The sequence below is a fragment of the Coffea eugenioides genome, unplaced genomic scaffold (assembly GCF_003713205.1).
Source record: "Coffea eugenioides isolate CCC68of unplaced genomic scaffold, Ceug_1.0 ScVebR1_84;HRSCAF=423, whole genome shotgun sequence".
Taxonomy (NCBI): Eukaryota; Viridiplantae; Streptophyta; class Magnoliopsida; order Gentianales; family Rubiaceae; genus Coffea; species Coffea eugenioides.
This window is the reverse complement of record NW_020864724.1, coordinates 61,086-79,887: the sequence shown is the minus strand read 5'-3', so window position 1 is coordinate 79,887 and position 18,802 is coordinate 61,086. Positions and strand designations below refer to the sequence as shown.

Here is an 18,802-nt window from a genome sequence, read left to right as displayed (position 1 = left end):
TATTGCTCACTTTTATGAACTCTTCATGCTCGTTACTTTGCTATATCGAAAACTTGTACTTATAAATAATGGTCAATTTGCTATTTGGAACCTCACTGGGCTTTTATCTCATACCACGCTAGGGCTGTCAACGGGCCGGGTCCGGGCCGGAATTCATTATTCCGGACCCGGACCCGAATTACTATACCGGACCCGGATCGACCCGTTTACCCGACGGGTGTTTTATTCTATGTTCCGGATCCGGCGGGTCCCGGATCCGGGTCGGGTCTACCCGAACAAATTTAGCAGAATTTATAATTTCTAATAAAAATGAGAAAAAAATATATTTGTAAACTAATTTCTAACTAATGCAAAGAAAAAACCAATTATTAATTCATTTATATCCGGATCCGGGTCTAATACGGGTCGGAATACTATATTCCGTATCCGACCCGTTTTTTTATTTGACAAAACGGATCCGGATCCGAATCCGGGAAACGGAATTAAATCCCTACCCATACCCGCAATAATTTCACGGATCCGGTCCGGATCCGGGTCTAGACCCGACCCGTTGACAGGCCTATACCACGCCATTTGTTTTCCTTACAGGGGTACGAGCGAGGCGTGAGATATGTAAAGACTAGCGTAGACTAGTTGTTTTTGACTTTTGACTTATACTCACGCTATTACTCGAATAGAATGTTTTGTATCTGGATTGTAAACACTTTGAACCAGTTTGGGTATATTGAGGTTTTGTATCTTGATTGTGCATCGATGTAAATTATAAGTTTGAATTGTGTCATTATTTATGGTCTATGGATGTATGCACGTGATACGAGTGAGTGAGTCCTGGCGAGAGTTGGGCAGGCGGTTCGCCGAACCCTTTGGTACGCCTTAGGGGGAGGTGGGGTCGTCACATAAGTCGCTTCCATAAATAACATTAAAACTTACACCACTAGTTCCAAACAATACATCAATCATCCAATTCTTACATTGGTTCCCAAAAGATACATAAATTCCCAAAATATACAACAGCCACAATGTCTAGTCAATTACATTTGGAACCTTAACACAAAAGTACAATAGAAAGGTTTCTTCGAGTCTCACTCCACGTCCATTCCTGTTCAGGAAAACAAATCTATGGGGTGAGCAATCGCTCGTGAGGCCAAGAAATACACATGCAAGCACGTTGTCCAAATAACAATCCCAATTCACAAGAAAAACGATAATAATCGAGTAACTAACAATTCAAGTGAAATATAAACAGAAACAATTCAAGGATATGGTAGCTCTCAGGAGCTAAGTTCCACTTGCTTTGCCAGATCTCAATCGTATACCTTCCCATGGTGACTCTCCATCAGCCGGGTCGGTATTTCCAATCCGTAGACTCTACTTTACTTCACATGTCCTTTCACCTTACAACCCCCCACCGGACCCAAACGACGATAAAGGCACTACTGCACGAGTAGGCCAAGCAAGATCTCTCCAATAGATCAAGCTTATCATGTTATTCTCATGGCTTACCGAGGTTCCCGACCAAACCCATGCCGGCTCGAGTCCCAAGGTCGGCTTATGAGTTTGGGCGTCCCCCATGTAACATTTGTGAGTCGAGGAGATTCACTCCACGACGTATGCAGCCATAGCATACTATTTCATGTCATTCAAGCATTCAATACATTCAATCATTCATTTCATTTCAAGCAAGTCATTCATGAGTTATTCATTTCAAACGAGAACGAGTGCGGTAAAGTACACACTCGACTCCATTTTCAAAATTTCCATTCGACAATAACAATTAAGCATGTATCACGTTCCCATAATTTCAACTATTCATGCACTTGACACTCACCAAGTAACTCAACAAGTAAAGTACACTTGAGGGTTCAGGCGTCCACCGTGGGATCCTCTTGAGTGCCTGAGCAAATGATAATAACTATTACACATTATCACTTAAGACCCCTAATTATCGAAGAAGACTGTACTAGTGTACAATCTAAAAAGATATCACGAAAATGAGCCTTAATTACTCGTAAATCGAGGCTCAAAAGTGGGGTTTTAAAATATAAGAGAAATCTAATTTTTATCTTTGAAATTGAGTGTAAAACGGTCGAGTGGTATCGAAGGAAAAATGGAGAGTTCTAAAAACTCAATTTCCTTTAAGTTTGAAAATTTCAGATTCGACATGCAATCTTTGAAAAATCGTAACTCACACTCGGTAAGTCCAAAATTGGAAAACTTGGTACCGTTGGAAACTAATTCCAAAGTTCTAAAAGTTCCTAGAAGGCACTTTTCCATGATTCCCAATGGAAGACATTCAAATTTTGGGTCCAAAATGCTGTTTTGGAATACCAAGACAGATTTGGGTTGATTTTCGGCAAAGTTTGGAAATTTGGCAAAATTCACACAATGCGAACTAGCCTCTGAAATTTGGAATTGAATTAGAGTTACAATCAAATTTTAAAACACAACAAGTGGAACAAGAATCAGAGTTTCGAGCACCAAGATATAGTGGCTCAAAATTACTGAAATTTCCTCACCAAACAAGGGTTTTCCAGATTTAAAATGGGAACTTGAAGACTTTGGTTGAGCATCAAAATGGACCTGGAAGGGCATCAAATTTGGTAGTATTACCCTACCATATGAGGGTTATTCCTCTGTCAATTTTCATGTAAAAACCGCACGGAAAGTTGGGTAACAAAGTTGCTAAAGTTCCACGATTTCCTAAGGCAAATCTGCCTTGCACTTTCGTTTTTCTTTTCTCAATCATTTGGCCAATGAAATCTTTTCAAACATGGTCCATTTATGAAGATAATGTCTAAGAGATATAAAAAAATGTGTTTGATAGGTGATTAACACCATGAGTTTCAAAATAACAACTCCCAATCAAGATTAGCCATTGACCAGCCCAAATTTAGGGTTTTCAAGCAACGAGGCAGGTTTGAAATTCGGCCATAAATCACTCAATTCAACTTGGAATTGAGTGTGGTTATTGGCATTGAAAACTAAATTCATAAGGCTACAATTTCACAGAAGGAATCGTTTTAAAAATCTATCCACAACTAGCTCATATTTGAGCATCAAGTTGCAGCTCATAACATGCACTCCAGTAAATCCGTGAAACAGGACAGGCATATTCAAACGATTGGTACGGTTCACTCAGGTGGAATCAGGGGATACATTTTATAGTGATGGAAAACTGGAAATGTCTAGTTTCTAATGCCACAAGCAGCACTCGATTTCAACGTCGGAGCAAACAGTTATGGTCGATACAAAATCACTGCCAGAGAGACTCTGGTCACGTTTTCCAGTTTTGGTGAAATTTTGAAATCTCAACTTTTACCTAACCAAATCAAGTAATTTTTTGAGGAAACTTTCTACACAACCTATATTACACATTTACATCAAAATCAAGTCAATTGGACCACAAAAATTGCACTAAAGGGGCACGGTAAAACAGGGGCAGAACCGTCCATTTTTCTCATTTCACTCCCTTTGAGTTTTCTTCCACAATAGAACTTATATACACTAGATTAAGCACTAATCCAACATAAATAACACCCAATATCATCAAACCAGCTCATCAAGTCCATTGTGAGATTTCATAGAGCCCACTCACAAGATTTCCAACAATATAGAGCTACCCACATGCATCTATAAGCTTACAAATGCAATATAACTTATATAAGCCAAGATTCAAGAGATTGATCATTTGTTACCTCCTTAGATGACTAAAGCAGAAATTTTCTGTCCTTTGAAACTCAAGAAAACCGTGCAAATGAAGCTCCTTTCCTAGCTTGAGTTGATCTCCAAGTGGTTTGCAAGGTGTAGTAAAATTTTGGAGTGATTTGGACAAGAAATGAAGCAAGAAAATGAAGAGCTTTTGGTCTTGTTTCTTCCTTGGGGTGGCCGGCCAGCAAGAACAAAGAGAGAGAGTGTGTTTGGCTGATGATGAAGCTTCCTTGAGAAGCTTAAGTGTGTGGCCAAAAAGTGCTCCAAAAGTCAACTAGGAATAGTGCGCGTTCGGGCGAGTTTCGTGCTCGTTTCCTCTCGGGTTTGTTTCACTTGTGCACTAAACCTCTTATGCACTTCCATCCATACTATTATTATTCACTCTAAATAGTCTAAAAATAAAGGTCTAAAGTCCCTCGATTAATCGCGCGCGTGAAAAAGCGTACTTCCGATTTGTGCGCGATAGAGCGAAATTTCTAAGGAATTTTTGTAACGATAGTATTACTAACTAATACTTGAGTACTTAAACATAAAAATAACTATTTTGAGACTAATGTATGAGTCTTCACTCTCCAATCTCACTGTATCCTCAAATCGTTTATTGTCTCCAAACGCGTATTCACTATTCTCACTTAACGAGTTTTCAAAAATTAAATTTTGAAACGAGTCATTTTAAAAATATAAGTAAGTCATAGTTCCATGTAATTGGGTCTAAAAAGGTTGAAATAAAATATTCGGAGTAAACGGACAATTAAATATTTAAATAAGCTAGTAATAGGAATTTAAAATAAGTAAATTTTCGAGTCCTCACACTTTATCTCACTCGACCTACTAAAATGATAGATTTTTACCGTCAACTGAGAACTATTACAGTTTACCGTTTACCGTTTACCGATTTACTTGATTATTTGTGCATGTTGTAAGCTCTAAACTGAACTGGGCCCTGCCCTTAGTTACTAACCTGCTCGAGTCAGGACTGGACTCGGTCGGGTAGGTTGGAACCCTAGGCCACCGTTTCGGTATACTCGAGTATTACCACTGGAGGGATAAGGTGATGGCCAGACAAACCGAGGGGATCTGAAGTTATATGGTGAAGTTGACCGAAATGGTTCCACTGGAACACCGTATCCTTCAATATGTGTTTATTTCTGTATCATGATAACTGTCTTATTGTAAATGTGCCAATGTGAAATCTTGAACCGTATATGTATCATGCTTAACTTACATGATTTATTAGAATTGCTAGAGTGTCTTGGAACCTCACTGGGCTGTTTAGCTCATTCCACGTTTTTGTTTTCCTTAACAGGGTTCGAGACCAAGGGTGCTCGTGAATAGTACTAGATTATTTTCTTTTGAAGACCTTAAGTTGTATTATAACAGATGGTTGTAGTACATATTCTTTTGGATTGTATTAAACTTGAAAGCTAACTAATTGTAAGTATGAAATATTTTGGAGTACTTTAATTATATAGTGAAAATATTTGAAGTGTTTCGAACTTTTGGATTATAGATTGTAGTGAGTCCCGGCGAGAGTTGGGCAGGAATTCCGCGGATACCCTAAGATTCGCCCTAGGGAGAAATGGGGGCGTCACAAATTACGTATCAAGTGGGGGTTAATATAGACTTTTTGCAATTATTTAGGGAGATAAATGATATTTTTAAAATCTCAGGGGTGCCCAGTGATATTAGGAGAAACCTCAAGGAAGGTTTATGATATTATCCCATATCTTAAAAGTTCATTTTTAAAACATAAAGGTGTGAAAGAGCCATTTACCAACTTCTAGAACAACTCTATGTCCAGTAAAATACCACTACATTATCTCTTTAGTCTTCCCCTACAACAATAATTCAGTTTGTAAGATAATTCTAGTTCTAGTATACCTAAAAGCCAATTCGTATTACAAACTATTCACTGTGACATTCTAATAGGAAGCTAAAACTGGATAAGTAGAAGCAGTACCAATGCTGTGACGCCCCCACTTCTCCCAAGGGCGAACCCAAAAGTATCGGCGGGACGCCTGCTCAGCTCTTGCCAGGACTCGATACAATACCAATTCAAACTTAAAGGGACAACAATTAAATATACAAGTCGAAGTAGAGAAAATAAGTCGCTTCCATACATAGATATTCAATCTTACATCACAAGTTTCAAAGTATATCAACTTCCCCAAAATATACAACTTTCAAAAGATGTCTAGTCAAGTACATTCCCAAAATTCTAGTCAAAAGAACCATCAAGTAGGCTTCTCCATAATTCCTTCCAATTCAACTCCTGTTAAGGAAAACAAATCTAACGGGATAAGCGGATGCTCGTGAGGCCAAGAAAAAAAAACAAAACATGCACATGCGAACACATAGTTCTAGTAACAAGTAACGATAACATATGTACAAGAATTGAAGTCAGAAAGTTCAAGTAATTCATAATTTATAATATAACACACTTGTTAAGGATACGGGAGCTCTCAGGAGCTAATTTCCACTTGCTTCGCCGGGTCTCGATCATATACCTCCGCGTGATGACACTCCGTCATCCGGGTAGGTATTTTTAGTCCGTAGAACTCCACTTTACTTCACAAATCCCGTTCACCGTTACAACCCCCTGTTCCGGGCCCGCTCATCATTTAGAAGGCGATACTACTCGAGTATACCAAGCGAGATCTCTCAAATAGATCAAGCTTTACGAATGATCTCATGGTTCACCAAGCTTCTCGACCAGGCCCATGCCGGCTCGAGTTACAAGGTTAGCCTATGAGTTTGGGCGTCCCCCGAATACGAATACGAATATAAGTCGATGAGCAGCGCTCCATTCGATGATTCCAAATGCGAACCACAAATACGAATTACGAATACGAATCATAAGAATATAAGTCGATGAGACAACGCTCCAATCGACGGTTTCAAATATGATGCACATAGCCAAATTCGAATAAAATTTTCATTTGAAAGAGAACGAGTGCAATAAAGTACACATTCGATTCAAAACTTCCAATTTCACATAATTGATGCAAAATAATTCACGTATTTAACCGCATAACATGCACTTGACACTCACCAATCAAAATATGGGAATAAGTGCTCAAACAAGTGTTTAGGCATCCGCTTCGACATCCTCTTGAAGGTCCCCTTGAGCGCCTGAGCAAATAATAATTGTGTGACGCCCCGAAAAGAATGAGTGTGAGAACCCAAAAATTTTCTAATTTTCTGGTGTTTATTTTATTTAATCGCCCGCCTTTTCTACATTTTCTTTATTAGAAAAATTCCCCAGATAAAGTTTATGAGCAAAGATAGTTTGAAAATGATTTTTCTAGTATCGGTTAGTTTTTGAGAAATTAAAAGCGTATTTTGAACGTGGGACCCGCAAGTGCGGTAAATGCATTATATTTTTGACAACTTGTTGGAATTTTGTATTAAGTGATATTATTTTACAAAGTGTTAAGATATTTGTATTGGAGAGACAAAAAGATAAGTTTTAAACCAAAAGGTGACATGTGTCACCTTCTTATTCAAAGTTGGACTTTGACTAATTTGCATCACCTTTACTAAACCTCAAAAAATTGACCAATTTCTCTCCATTTTAAGCTTGTCTTGGCCGAACCTCTTGGAGCAAAAATACAAGAAGAAAGCCTTCAACTCCATTTCTTGCTCAATCTTGTGAATCAACCATTAAACTTTCAAATTCCTCCACAAAAGTCACTTGTTTAGGAAGATTGAAGGTAGTGGTGGAGTGATTAGAGAAGGCAAAGGACTAAGCCATCAACTTTCTTGATATTTCAAGGTTCATGTCTAGCAATCCTTTCTTTGTTCTTCATTATGCTAAATTAGTGACTTGTGATGGCTAAAGAGATGGTTTGATGGATTATATCTTGAGTTGTGGTTGACTTGATGAAGTTTTATTAATGTTGGGGATTTTTCTGTTTTAATACGAACATGGTTGTGTGGTTATATATGATTATTGGAAATGATGTTTAAGGACTCTGTGAGGTGGAAAAAGTGGTTAATTGCAAACAATTTCTGTTTTGGAAGAAATCTTGGAAAGTTAGGGTTTGATGTTCTTCATTCTGCCCGAATTTGTAGCTCCTAGTTAGAGGCCGAATTGGCCTTGGATTAAAACATGAAAGTTGTAGTAAATGACATTTTAGAGCTTCCTACAAAATTTCAGGTCAATCGGAGTAGTTTAGAATGAGAAAAGTCGAAATTACTATTGCTGTTCTGGTTTTACCCGAATGTAAGAATTGCGTCTGTAATTGGTTGTTGTGGCTGGAATGTTTTCGGAATTGGTTGTTGAGGTCTTCTGATGAAATTTAACCCTGTTTTTTATCTTTCAGCTGGTTTTGGAATTTCTTGATTTGGACTTGGATAGCCTGGTTTATGATGTTTCCGCTAGAATGCGTTCTGTGAATCTGTTTTTGTGATTCTGGTGTAGTATCTTGCATTTTTGACCTGGTTACACTCGAAACTGGGTTGAGTGACCTTCTAAAATATTGTAGCCCTGTCTCTTAGCTTCGAAACGGTGGGTCTTGTACCTTCATCCGACAATCGTAGCGCCTTTGGTACCATTACCGTAAAATGACGTCAAAACCTGTTTTTCTGGTTTTGAGCTTAACTTTCATTTCCGGACTTTTCCCTAGCTTGACTTGTACTAGTACTACTTGGAGCTTGCTGAATGGCTATTGGATGAACTTGTTGTTGTGTGTGTACCTTTGGGTTTGAATGAGCAAAATAATGAAGCCATGATGGCTGGAAAAGTTTGCAAATTCAGGGGAAGTGCTGTCCGAACTTTGAAGGGATTTGTTTGCATTGAGTTTGTGATCTGAGACTTGGATTTGAGCAAGGCAATGTTATATGATGGATGATTTCTGAGCCGTGGAGGTGAGTGACCCTAAACTATTTCCAAAGTACTTGTGAAATGTTTCTTGCATTATGTACTCGATTGCATATCATGCGTGCTTGCATGTGAGTTCATGACATGATTTGGCTTCAATGATTTCTGGGAAAGTCTTGTGCTGGACACCAACGTCTCCACTCTGTTTATGGTTCATGTTCATGTTTATCTGGAGCTCAAGAAGGGGCTCCTCTTAATGTTAATGTTAATGTTAAATGATCTATTTGAGCGTTGGGTGTTCAAGTGCTATGATTTCCCTGGCTCACGAGAGCACTAAACGAACATTTGATCTCTGAATCATGACATCATCGAAATGATCGAAATGCAACATTGTGAAATATATTTGTTTAAGGATTTTACTGGTTACTCGCTGAGCTTCTAGCTCACCCCAAAAATATTTTATTCCCCTCCACAAGGCTCAAAGCGAAGGAAGGACTTGTTGTGCTTATTCACATGTCTGGATGGCCTATATCTTGTACAGTTTGGATTTGGAATCATTTTATGTATAGTTGGGAATTGTTTCCGCTTCGCTTTTGATATGTAATTATTGGAGAACTTGATGTAATATTTGAGATTTATCTTGTAATTTATTTGAGGACTGTAGTGAACGACTGAGTCCCGGCGAGAGCCGGGCAGGCGGCCCGCCGAACCCTCTGGTTTGCCTTTGGAGGAGGTGAGGCTGTCACAGGTGGTATCAGAGTTTAGGCTTCAGATCTCTGTAGTGTATCCTAGGCTTGAAGTTTAGGATGCCTGACTGTGGGTTTGGTTTGCAATATTAGTGATTCTTGTGGGATGTCTCGACTTGATTGGTACAAGATGGAATGTCGAGGACGACATTCTTTTAAGGAGGGGAGATTGTGACGCCTCGAAAAGAATGAGTGTGAGAACCCCAAAATTTTCTAATTTTCTAGTGTTTATTTTATTTAATCGCCCGCCTTTTCTACATTTTCTTTATTAGAAAAATTCCCCAGATAAAGTTTATGAGCAAAGATAGTTTGAAAATGATTTTTCTAGTATCGGTTAGTTTTTGAGAAATTAAAAGCGTATTTTGAACGTGGGACCCGCAAGTGCGGTAAATGCATTATATTTTTGACAACTTGTTGGAATTTTGTATTAAGTGATATTATTTTACAAAGTGTTAAGATATTTGTATTGGAGAGACAAAAAGATAAGTTTTAAACCAAAAGGTGACATGTGTCACCTTCTTATTCAAAGTTGGACTTTGACTAATTTGCATCACCTTTACTAAACCTCAAAAAATTGACCAATTTCTCTCCATTTTAAGCTTGTCTTGGCCGAACCTCTTGGAGCAAAAATACAAGAAGAAAGCCTTCAACTCCATTTCTTGCTCAATCTTGTGAATCAACCGTTAAACTTTCAAATTCCTCCACAAAAGTCACTTGTTTAGGAAGATTGAAGGTAGTGGTGGAGTGATTAGAGAAGGCAAAGGACTAAGCCATCAACTTTCTTGATATTTCAAGGTTCATGTCTAGCAATCCTTTCTTTGTTCTTCATTATGCTAAATTAGTGACTTGTGATGGCTAAAGAGATGGTTTGATGGATTATATCTTGAGTTGTGGTTGACTTGATGAAGTTTTATTATTTTTGGGGATTTTTCTGTTTTAATACGAACATGGTTGTGTGGTTATATATGATTATTGGAAATGATGTTTAAGGACTCTGTGAGGTGGAAAAAGTGGTTAATTGCAAACAATTTCTGTTTTGGAAGAAATCTTGGAAAGTTAGGGTTTGATGTTCTTCATTCTGCCCGAATTTGTAGCTCCTAGTTAGAGGCCAAATTGGCCTTGGATTAAAACATGAAAGTTGTAGGGAATGACATTTTAGAGCTGCCTACAAAATTTCAGGTCAATCGGAGTAGTTTAGAATGAGAAAAGTCGAAATTACTATTGCTGTTCTGGTTTTACCCGAATGTAAAAATTGCGCCTGTAATTGGTTGTTGTGGCTGGAATTTTTTCGGAATTGGTTGTTGAGGTCTTCTGATGAAATTTAGCCCTGTTTTTTTATCTTTCAGCTGGTTTTGGAATTTCTTGATTTGGACTTGGATAGCCTGGTTTATGATGTTTCCGCTAGAATGCGTTCTGTGAATCTGTTTTTGTGATTCTGGTGTAGTATCTTGCATTTTTGACCTGGTTACACTCGAAACTGGGTTGAGTGACCTTCTAAAATATTGTATCCCTGTCTCTTAGCTTCGAAACGGTGGGTCTTGTACCTTCATCCGACATTCATAGCGCCTTTGGTACCATTACCGCAAAATGACGTCAAAACCTGTTTTTCTGGTTTTGAGCTTAACTTTCATTTCCGGACTTTTCCCTAGCTTGACTTGTACTAGTACTACTTGGAGCTTGCTGAATGGCTATTGGATGAACTTGTTGTTGTGTGTGTACCTTTGGGTTTGAATGAGCAAAATAATGAAGCCATGATGGCTGGAAAAGTTTGCAAATTCAGGGGAAGTGATGTCCGAACTTTGAAGGGATTTGTTTGCATTGAGTTTGTGATCTAAGACTTGGATTTGAGTAAGGCAATGTTATATGATGGATGATTTCTGAGCCGTGGAGGTGAGTGACCCTAAACTATTTCCAAAGTACTTGTGAAATGTTTCTTGCATTATGTACTCGATTGCATATCATGCGTGCTTGCATGTGAGTTCATGACATGATTTGGCTTCAATGATTTCTGGGAAAGTCTTGTGCTGGACACCAACGTCTCCACTCTGTTTATGGTTCATGTTCATGTTTATCTGGAGCTCAAGAAGGGGCTCCCTCTTAATGTTAATGTTAATGTTAAATGATCTATTTGAGCGTTGGGTGTTCAAGTGCTATGATTTCCCTGGCTCACGAGAGCACTAAACGAACATTTGATCTCTGAATCATGACATCATCGAAATGATCGAAATGCAACATTGTGAAATATATTTGTTTAAGGATTTTACTGGTTACTCGCTGAGCTTCTAGCTCACCCCAAAAATATTTTATTCCCCTCCACAGGGCTCAAAGCGAAGGAAGGACTTGTTGTGCTTATTCACATGTCTGGATGGCCTATATCTTGTACAGTTTGGATTTGGAATCATTTTATGTATAGTTGGGAATTGTTTCCGCTTCGCTTTTGATATGTAATTATTGGAGAACTTGATGTAATATTTGAGATTTATCTTGTAATTTATTTGAGGACTGTAGTGAACGACTGAGTCCCGGCGAGAGCCGGGCAGGCGGCCCGCCGAACCCTCTGGTTCGCCTTAGGAGGAGGTGGGGCTGTCACAAATTGACTATCACATACTATTACTTATAAACCCCTTGTTAACAAGGAAGATTGTACACTTGTACAATACTAAGAAAATATCATGAAAGATAGTCTTAATTACTCGTAAATTTCAAAAGTGGCGTTTAATAACACAAAAGGAAAAACTGATTTCTTCCATGAAATCAAGTTTAAAACTGTCAATCAACTTCAAAGGATGGAGAAGAGTTTCTAAAAACTCATTTCCAATCGAGTCGGAAAATTTTAGTTTTAAGTGACAATCTTTGAAATTTCATATCTTTCACTCAGTAGGTTCAAAATTGGAAAAATTTGTACCGTTGGAATCTTGGTTCAAAGTACTAAAAGTTCCTTGAAGACACTTTTCCAAGATTCTAAACAGAAGACATTCAAATTTCAGCTCAAAGTGGCTGACTTGAGCATACAAGACAGTTTCGATCATGTTTTTCGGCAAACTTTGGAAATTCGGAAAAATTCACAGGAAGTGAACTAGCCTCTGAAATTTGTAACACAATGAGAATTTCAATCAAGGTTTCAAATACGAAAAATGGAATTAGATTCGGAGTTTTGAGTGTCAAGATATAGTAGCTCAAAGTTGGAAAATTTTCACTACTAAACAGTGAATTTTCCAGATTTGAAAGTAAACTTTGGGTCATCATTTGGGTATCAAAATGGCCTTAGAATAACACTAAATTTGGTACAATTCAACTCCCAAATGAACTAATCCTCTACCAAATTTCATGTAAAAACTCATACGGGAAGGTAGTTAACAAAACTACAAAAGTTCAAGAAATTTCCAAGACAAATCTGTCTTCTTGCTTTTTTCCCTTTTTAAACACTTTGTACCATGAAATCAGTTCCATTTTGGTTCATTTGTGAAACCAAGGTCCAAGAAACATTTCACAAGCAATTGATAGTTGGTTGACATCAAAATTTTCAAACAAAGCATCTCACAAACAACCAAATCAGTTGGCCAGCAAAAAGTAGGGTTTTCCAGCTCAGCTGCAGTTTACAAATTGTACCATATCTCACTCAATACAACTTGGAATTGAGAATGGTTGGTGGCATTGGAAACTAGAATCATAAGGATACATTTCATCAGAAAAATTTGTTCTGAAAATCAGTTCATAGGTAGTTCGAATTCAGGTGACAAGTTGCACCTTCCCACTGCTATTCAAACAGAACAGACAACTTTGGTGAACCACTACGGATCACTCAGTTCGAACTAGATGGTGAATTTTATACCGTTGGAAAGCTACAAATGTCTTATTTCAAATTCCACAAATGGAACTCGATTTTGACTTTTATACAGAGAGATATGTTCAATTAAAGAGACACTGTTCATCAGCCCAAAACACGTTTTCCAGTTTGTCTTTCATTTCGAAATTTCAACTTTTACTCAACCAAATCAATTGATTTTTGGTAGAAACTTTCTATACACACTATATAACATATATACATCAGTTTCACAATCATTTGAGCAACAAAAATTTGAACTAAAGCCACGGTAAAAATAGGGCAGATTTCGGTCAGCTTTCCTACGAAATTTTCCTTCAACTTTCCTTCGATTCTCTATCTATAATTATCTTAAACAACCCAAATCAAGCATTATATCATCACATCAGCCCATACAACCAAGGTGGGATTTCATAGAGCCCACATCAACCATTCCAATTCAAATAACAACATCAATAATGAAGTTACAAACTTCATAGTCAAGATTAAACCCACTAAAGCCGAGATTAGAAGATTGGATGATTACCTCCTAATCCTTGAGAGAAACCAGAAATTTTTGCACCTCTAAAGCCCTAAGAAAAACTGTGAGATGATGTTTATCTCCTAGCTTAAGTGAATCTCCAAATGATTTTGAGGTTGGATGGTAATTTGTAGAGGATTTGGAGCAAGAATTGAAGTGAAATGGTGAAGAGTTTTTCTCTTCTTCTTCCTTGGAGTGTTGGCCGGCTATGGAGAGTGAAGAGAGAGGGTGGGCTGATGAATGAAGCTTCTTGGAGAAGCTTGAGTGTTTGTGGTTAAAAGTTTGAGCAAAAGTCAACTACGAATAGTACTCGCGCGCGCGTGTCGTGTCTGTTTTCTCTCGGGTTTGTTTCACTTGTGCACTAAACCTCTAATGTACTTCCTTTAACATTACTCTTAGTAGTCTAGTATTAATTTCTTAAATCTCCATTGGGTCGATTTGACGCGAAAAACGCGAACTTCCAATTCGCGTTTGATAAAACGAAACTTAAGAGAAATTCTTGTAACGATAATATAACTCACTAATACTAGGGTAAATAATCCTAAAAATAACTATTTTTGAAATAAAAACATGAGTCCTCACAAGTATTAATTCCTCAAATCTCCAATTAGTTTGTACAGGCGCGACTTTCGGGAAACTTTCGACGCGCACACGGTATAAACTTAAATTTTAACTCACTCACATCTAATCTATCAATTAACTTTTCTTAGTCCACTATTGATCATTCTTAATTCTCCAAGATTATTGCACTCTCAAATCGAATTTTACCTCGAAAATGTGTACTCATTATTCCTTACTAAACGAGCCTCCGAAAAATAAATTTTACTAACAAAACATTTTAAAAACATAAGCAAGGCATTGTTCCATGTAAATGGATTTAAAATGACTGAAATAAATTATTCGGAGAAAACGGGTGAATAAATAATTAAATAAGCCAGTAAAATAAGATAAAAATAAGAAAATTTTCGGGTCCTCACAAATGCTCTGTTTAATGGGGTATAAGTCAAATTGTGTAGGTAAAAAAAATCATAAAATTTGCACCATCAAAACTAGACTTAATGTGCTAAAAATCTTTAGAAGATAGCACTTGGTGATTTGAACCATAAACTGGTCCAAATTCAGCCGCAAGTCAGTACAATTTCCTATCCTTAACTGTACAAGTTACGATTTCCAGCCAAATATATGAACATTTTGATATTTATAGACAATGAACCAGAGTTCGAATTTTATATTGTTGGGAAGATGTTCCAATGTAGTTTCAAACTTAATTAACGACACTTTTGACTTTTCAACATCAAGTTATGAATAGTTTTCTAAAACTACACAGGGATGACCGATAGCTGCGGAATTGGTTAGAACTCAATGTGTTTTTAGCTATTAACACCTAAAATCATTTCAATTTCGTGTGCATATCCGTGTCAGATGTTTGGCTACAGATCAATAGCAACATATGAAAGAAATCACACCAGTAAAACAAATTTATATCTATCCAATCTCATTTCTTACAACCAACAGTTATTTGAGTTACCATATTCAAAGAAACCACTAAGATTCCACTGCATAATCTTTAAATTCAGCTCACGAAATTTAAGAAGACTTGGTTCTTTACCTCAGATTTGACTGAAATTGGTAGATGATAATCTTTCTCCCCTGCTCTCCAAGTCTCTGCCTGCCTCGTGTGTCTCTGTATCTTGTGATTCTTAAGACAAAATTATAAAAATCATAAAGTAAGGCGGTGAGCTATGGATAGATGTTGGAAAATTTACAATCTGGCTCCCAACTTAATTTTGCAATTATAAAGAATATCTCCACTTGTATTAATTCTAATTTAGGCAATTATATTTTGGGTAGCGAAGTTTGTATATTACACATAACAACTAACATGCTGTTTTATAAAATTGGTAGCCATGTGGCAATCCATGGACATATCTTGTTATTATTTTATTTATCAGGTAGATTATAATTATGCGTTACGCTCTTTGGAGGAAAAAATAATAAATCATGCTTTAGGCAATTTCACAATTCCATATGTATTCCTTATCCAAATCCAAACTATTAAATATGGTAGAGTTAAATGATGCGAAGCACCAGCAGTACACAAACGTACTTTGGTGTAGAGCAATTTGCTTAACTTGATTCAAAGCTAAAATACAAATACCTTGGTGTAGAGCAATTAAATCACTTTAATTTCATTACATTTTTTAAAAATTTCAATGCATCTTAGAATTGAGACATTTTCTATCCCAAACAGTCGGGAAAGAATGATTAAAGGACAAAAAAATAATTAACGAAACAATGGTCAAAATTGAAATGTGTACATAGAAACAGTAGAGAGACTTAAAGGTTAGAGTCCTGCAGCGAAAGGCACATTAGTTGCGGGCAGCCATGACCGACCGGCAATGAAATTTGCAACAGTGAATCGAGATGCTTCAGTTGGATTAGTTATGACATGGTAACCGCGCCATTTCACTCTTCTGCTTGTAGAAGAACCCGGGCCGGAGTTCTTATACTCTCCATAATACAAGGTGTTGAGAGCAAAATTGCCATCCCACTCTAACCATCCAGCAGGATCCACCAACGAGTCAAGGTATGTCTGAATAAAAACAGTTCGAGAATATTGTTTCCATGGTCGTCCCAAGTATGTTTTGAATGAACTCAGCACTGGTCTGAGGTCTGATGCAGCCATAACACGGGAATTATGGATTGAAATCCCAGTGTTTTGGTTAGGATCAGTGCGACCTTGTGCTGTTATGGTGTTTTTCTGCTTATCCATTGGCCTCCTCGCGTATATCATGCAGTTCTGGAGAACCACGGCAGCATTCCCAAAAATGAAGTCCACCGTGCCGTAGATATAGCATTCTTTGTAAAATTGGCGTTGGGAATGGACATATAGGGTATCTTGGTAGCCTTCAAAGCCACAGCGATGGAAGACAGAAAGATCGGATCCTGAGCGAAGTGCAACTGCTTGGTGGTTTTGTGGTCCTGCTGTGTTTCGGAATGTAATGCCTTGAGCAATAAATCCATCACCAGTCACAGCTGATATTCATACATTAAATGAAAAAAGGATCAGCAACGTTTTACAATGTATGTGATGCTATATGATGTCTATGCATTTGTAACTAAAACGTCAATGTTTGGTAAAGTTAGACAGTACTGCACCAAAGCTCGCAAATGCTAAGTTTAGCTGGATATGCATTGTTAACTAATCTATAATACTGTGATGCAAATACTCTCGAGGTTGGCAAAGTCAGACAACATGACACTAAAGATTATCAGAAGCTTTCTAGAGATTATTGGATTTACGTGGTCAGGAACTGATCACAGTCATGGAAATTTAAGAGCTCCAGTCGATCAACGTGGCGAATTATTCAAACGGAAGGACTTGATCTGATGAGTTTTTAATTTTTTGAAAGTGATATTTACCTAAATATACTGAACAAACGAAGTTTCTATATTAATTGATGATATGAGTATTTCATCAGAAACTTGAAAGGAAAAAAAGTGATTTTTCTTTTTGTGGATAATAATTGCATATCACGCATTCTGTGATTTTCAAAATAACAGACACAATGTCTGCGTCTGAGATTTTTTAAAAATATATATTAAGAGTGTTCACTTTTTAAGGGTGGATTTATCTAAAATTTAAGTATAATGTTAGGATTAGATTGTGAGAATGATTTGTATGAAAACACTGTTAATAGTTTATATAGGTATGTAACTTTCAAAGTTTCAATTTCTATAATCTTGACGTTATCTTTTTTTTTTTTTTTATTAAGTCAAAGGTACCTTAAAATAGTAAAGCAAATACATGCAAATTAAGAAGGACTTACCAACAGTAGCAGAGTCAAAGGTGGTGGATCCTCCGCCAACACTTCGGCTGCCGGTGATAATCGTGTCACGCATACCAGCGCCAAGCAACATGATGTTCTTCATTTTATTGCCGATCTCAAGGTTCTCTCTGTAAGTACCTCGCTTTACTTGTATCACAAACCTCCCGCTACCACTTCTTTTCGCGGCAGCATCAAGGGCAGCCTTAATGGTCCGATAATTCCCAGAACCATCTTGAGCCACTATGAGATTTGGCCTTACCAAAGATGACTGAAGCAGCTTTCGGTCTCCAGGCGTTACCCAAGTTGGGAATCCATCTTTATATGTTTGCTTCTCTACTGAAACGTTAATGTTATTGTTAAGAGCCAATGTGTTGCATATCAACTTGGAAACGTTGTTGCTCATGAGAGGCAACACAAAGTCAGAAACACCGAGCTCCTGGAACCCTGATCGACAAGTCTCGAGGTTCGTCAGAGCTGTACTTAGCCACGTTTGAACATCAAAATCGGTGCACTTGGTATTGGAGTCTAGGGTTCGGTTAAGTTGAAGAATGGTGCTTTCGTAGAGCTTCAAACAATCGGCCCATGCAGCCTTTTCGCGCTCATTTCTACATTTACTCTCGAGGTTCTCGGTATGAGTCTTGGCTTTGAGAGCTCGCTCTAGGGTTATTTGCATAGCCATCTTCTTGACATCGGCTTTTTCTTTAGGCATGAAGTGGTTTGTACCATGGTTTAAGAAGAAATAGTTGCATTGTTCTGGGTAAGGAGTCTGGTTGCACCACCAGTTGATATCACCGGAGGAAGGATTTTTGGAAAAGCCAGGGGAAAAAAATGAAGACAAGGAAATGAAGGTAAAGAATAGCCACCCTATCTTGGTTGCCATTGTTGCAATTTTTGGGTATGGTCCGTTGAGATTTGTATAGTGAATTTGTGATTGTATGGTTTCGACAAGGGCGGAGTCTCTCTTTATCTAGTGGAAAAAGTCGGGGGAGTGACAGGTTGGCCAGGTTTGAATGGAGAACTGTAGCTGCGGATTACAAAATTGACAGTTGACAAAGGCAACAAAGTGTGGCCAAGTCAAAAGCAATAAACGAGTGTAAAGAATATTCTCATACCTCAAGCTTTTTGTTTTATGGGCTTCATTTTTAATTTATGATATCTGTCTGTTGCTCCATTCTCAATCATACATGCATCCAATGAAGAATTTTAGGAAACTAAATCATATTTAACTTAGTTGAATAATTTGTAACCAGCCATGCAATAGCAGTCTCGACTCTTTTATTTATTAGTATTACGCGTGAAAGCTTGGGGCTGACCTTAGCGCATTTGATCTTATCTTTTCTTTTTAACACAAAA

The 18,802-nt window shown here is 37.6% G+C and overlaps 1 protein-coding gene across 1 annotated transcript; it reads right to left on the bottom strand.

Moving 5' to 3' along the window:
- Window positions 1-15,845: 15,845 nt before the first annotated feature.
- Window positions 15,846-18,173, bottom strand: LOC113759016 (pectinesterase 2-like). Its single transcript, XM_027301653.1, has 2 exons — window positions 17,450-18,173; window positions 15,846-16,655 (listed from the first exon to the last, which is right to left on the bottom strand). The coding sequence occupies exons 1-2, from the start codon at window positions 18,156-18,158 to the stop codon at window positions 15,964-15,966; spliced, it is 1,401 nt and encodes a 466-aa protein (XP_027157454.1). The 5' UTR covers window positions 18,159-18,173; the 3' UTR covers window positions 15,846-15,963.
- Window positions 18,174-18,802: the final 629 nt, after the last annotated feature.

What these genes read in the sequence shown, in the direction of transcription:
- LOC113759016 (XM_027301653.1), bottom strand. Translation starts at nt 18,158, where the DNA reads ATGCCTAAAGAAAAAGCCGATGTCAAGAAGATGGCTATGCAAATAACC. An exon ending in CTTTGACTCTGCTACTGTTG is followed by an intron (nt 16,656 to 17,449) that starts GTAAGTCCTTCT and finishes TATGAATATCAG; the next exon opens with CTGTGACTGGTGATGGATTT.